Source organism: Eimeria mitis, genomic scaffold, assembly GCF_000499745.2.
Source record: "Eimeria mitis Houghton genomic scaffold, Emh_scaff204, whole genome shotgun sequence".
Classification (NCBI taxonomy): Eukaryota; Apicomplexa; class Conoidasida; order Eucoccidiorida; family Eimeriidae; genus Eimeria; species Eimeria mitis.
Window position 1 is genome coordinate 17978 of NW_013570363.1, and position 682 is coordinate 18659.

At 63.6% G+C, this 682-nt stretch overlaps 1 protein-coding gene across 1 annotated transcript in view; it reads right to left on the reverse strand.

Moving 5' to 3' along the window:
* Positions 1–599, reverse strand: part of EMH_0003260 (DNA polymerase, putative) — a gene marked incomplete at both ends in the record, with an annotated part of 8548 nt that extends 7949 nt beyond the window's left edge. The window contains one exon of the mRNA XM_013496316.1: positions 138–599. Within this exon, the coding sequence (XP_013351770.1) occupies positions 138–599 (462 nt within the window). The remainder of the gene's footprint in view (positions 1–137) is intronic.
* Positions 600–682: the final 83 nt, after the last annotated feature.

Below are 682 nucleotides of genomic sequence, written 5' to 3' on the forward strand. Positions count from 1 at the left end.
TGCTGCTCCTGCTGCTGCTGCAGCTGCTGCCTCTGCTGTAGCTGCTGCTGCTGCTGCTGCTGCTGCCTATCAGTTTTCGGTGAGCAGCGCAACGGGGAGAGCTGCTGCTGGTGACTCGCCTGCTGCTGCTGGTGAACCCTCTGCTGCTGCTGCAGCTGCTGCGGCTGCTGCTGTTGCAGCAGCTGCTGCTGCACCTGCTGCTGCTGCTGCTGTTGCAGCAGCAGCTGCTGCTGCTGCAGCTGCTGCGGCTGCTGCTGTTGCAGCAGCTGCTGCTGCACCTGCTGCTGCTGCTGCTGTTGCAGCAGCAGCTGCTGCTGCTGGACCCGTTGAGTGTTTTGTTGCTGCTGCGGCGACTGCAGCACGTGCCGCTGCTGCGGCGACTGCAGCACGTGCTGCTGCAGCAGCTGCTGCTGTTGCTGCCAGACTCGAGGCGACTGCACCAGAGTCTGCTGCGGAGCGTGCAGCAGCTGCTGCTGCTGCTGTTGCTGCTGCTGTTGCTGCTGCTCTTGCTGCTGCTCTTGCTGCTGCACATGCGGCAACACAGTCTGCTGCTGCTGCTGCTGCTGCTGCTGCTGCTGCGGGGGGTTGTGGCCTGCCATTTGCTGCTCGTGTTAACCAGCTGCTGGCGTGACTTCAAGAAGCAGCAGCAGCAGCAGGAGCAGCAGCAGGTGCAGCAGCAGGA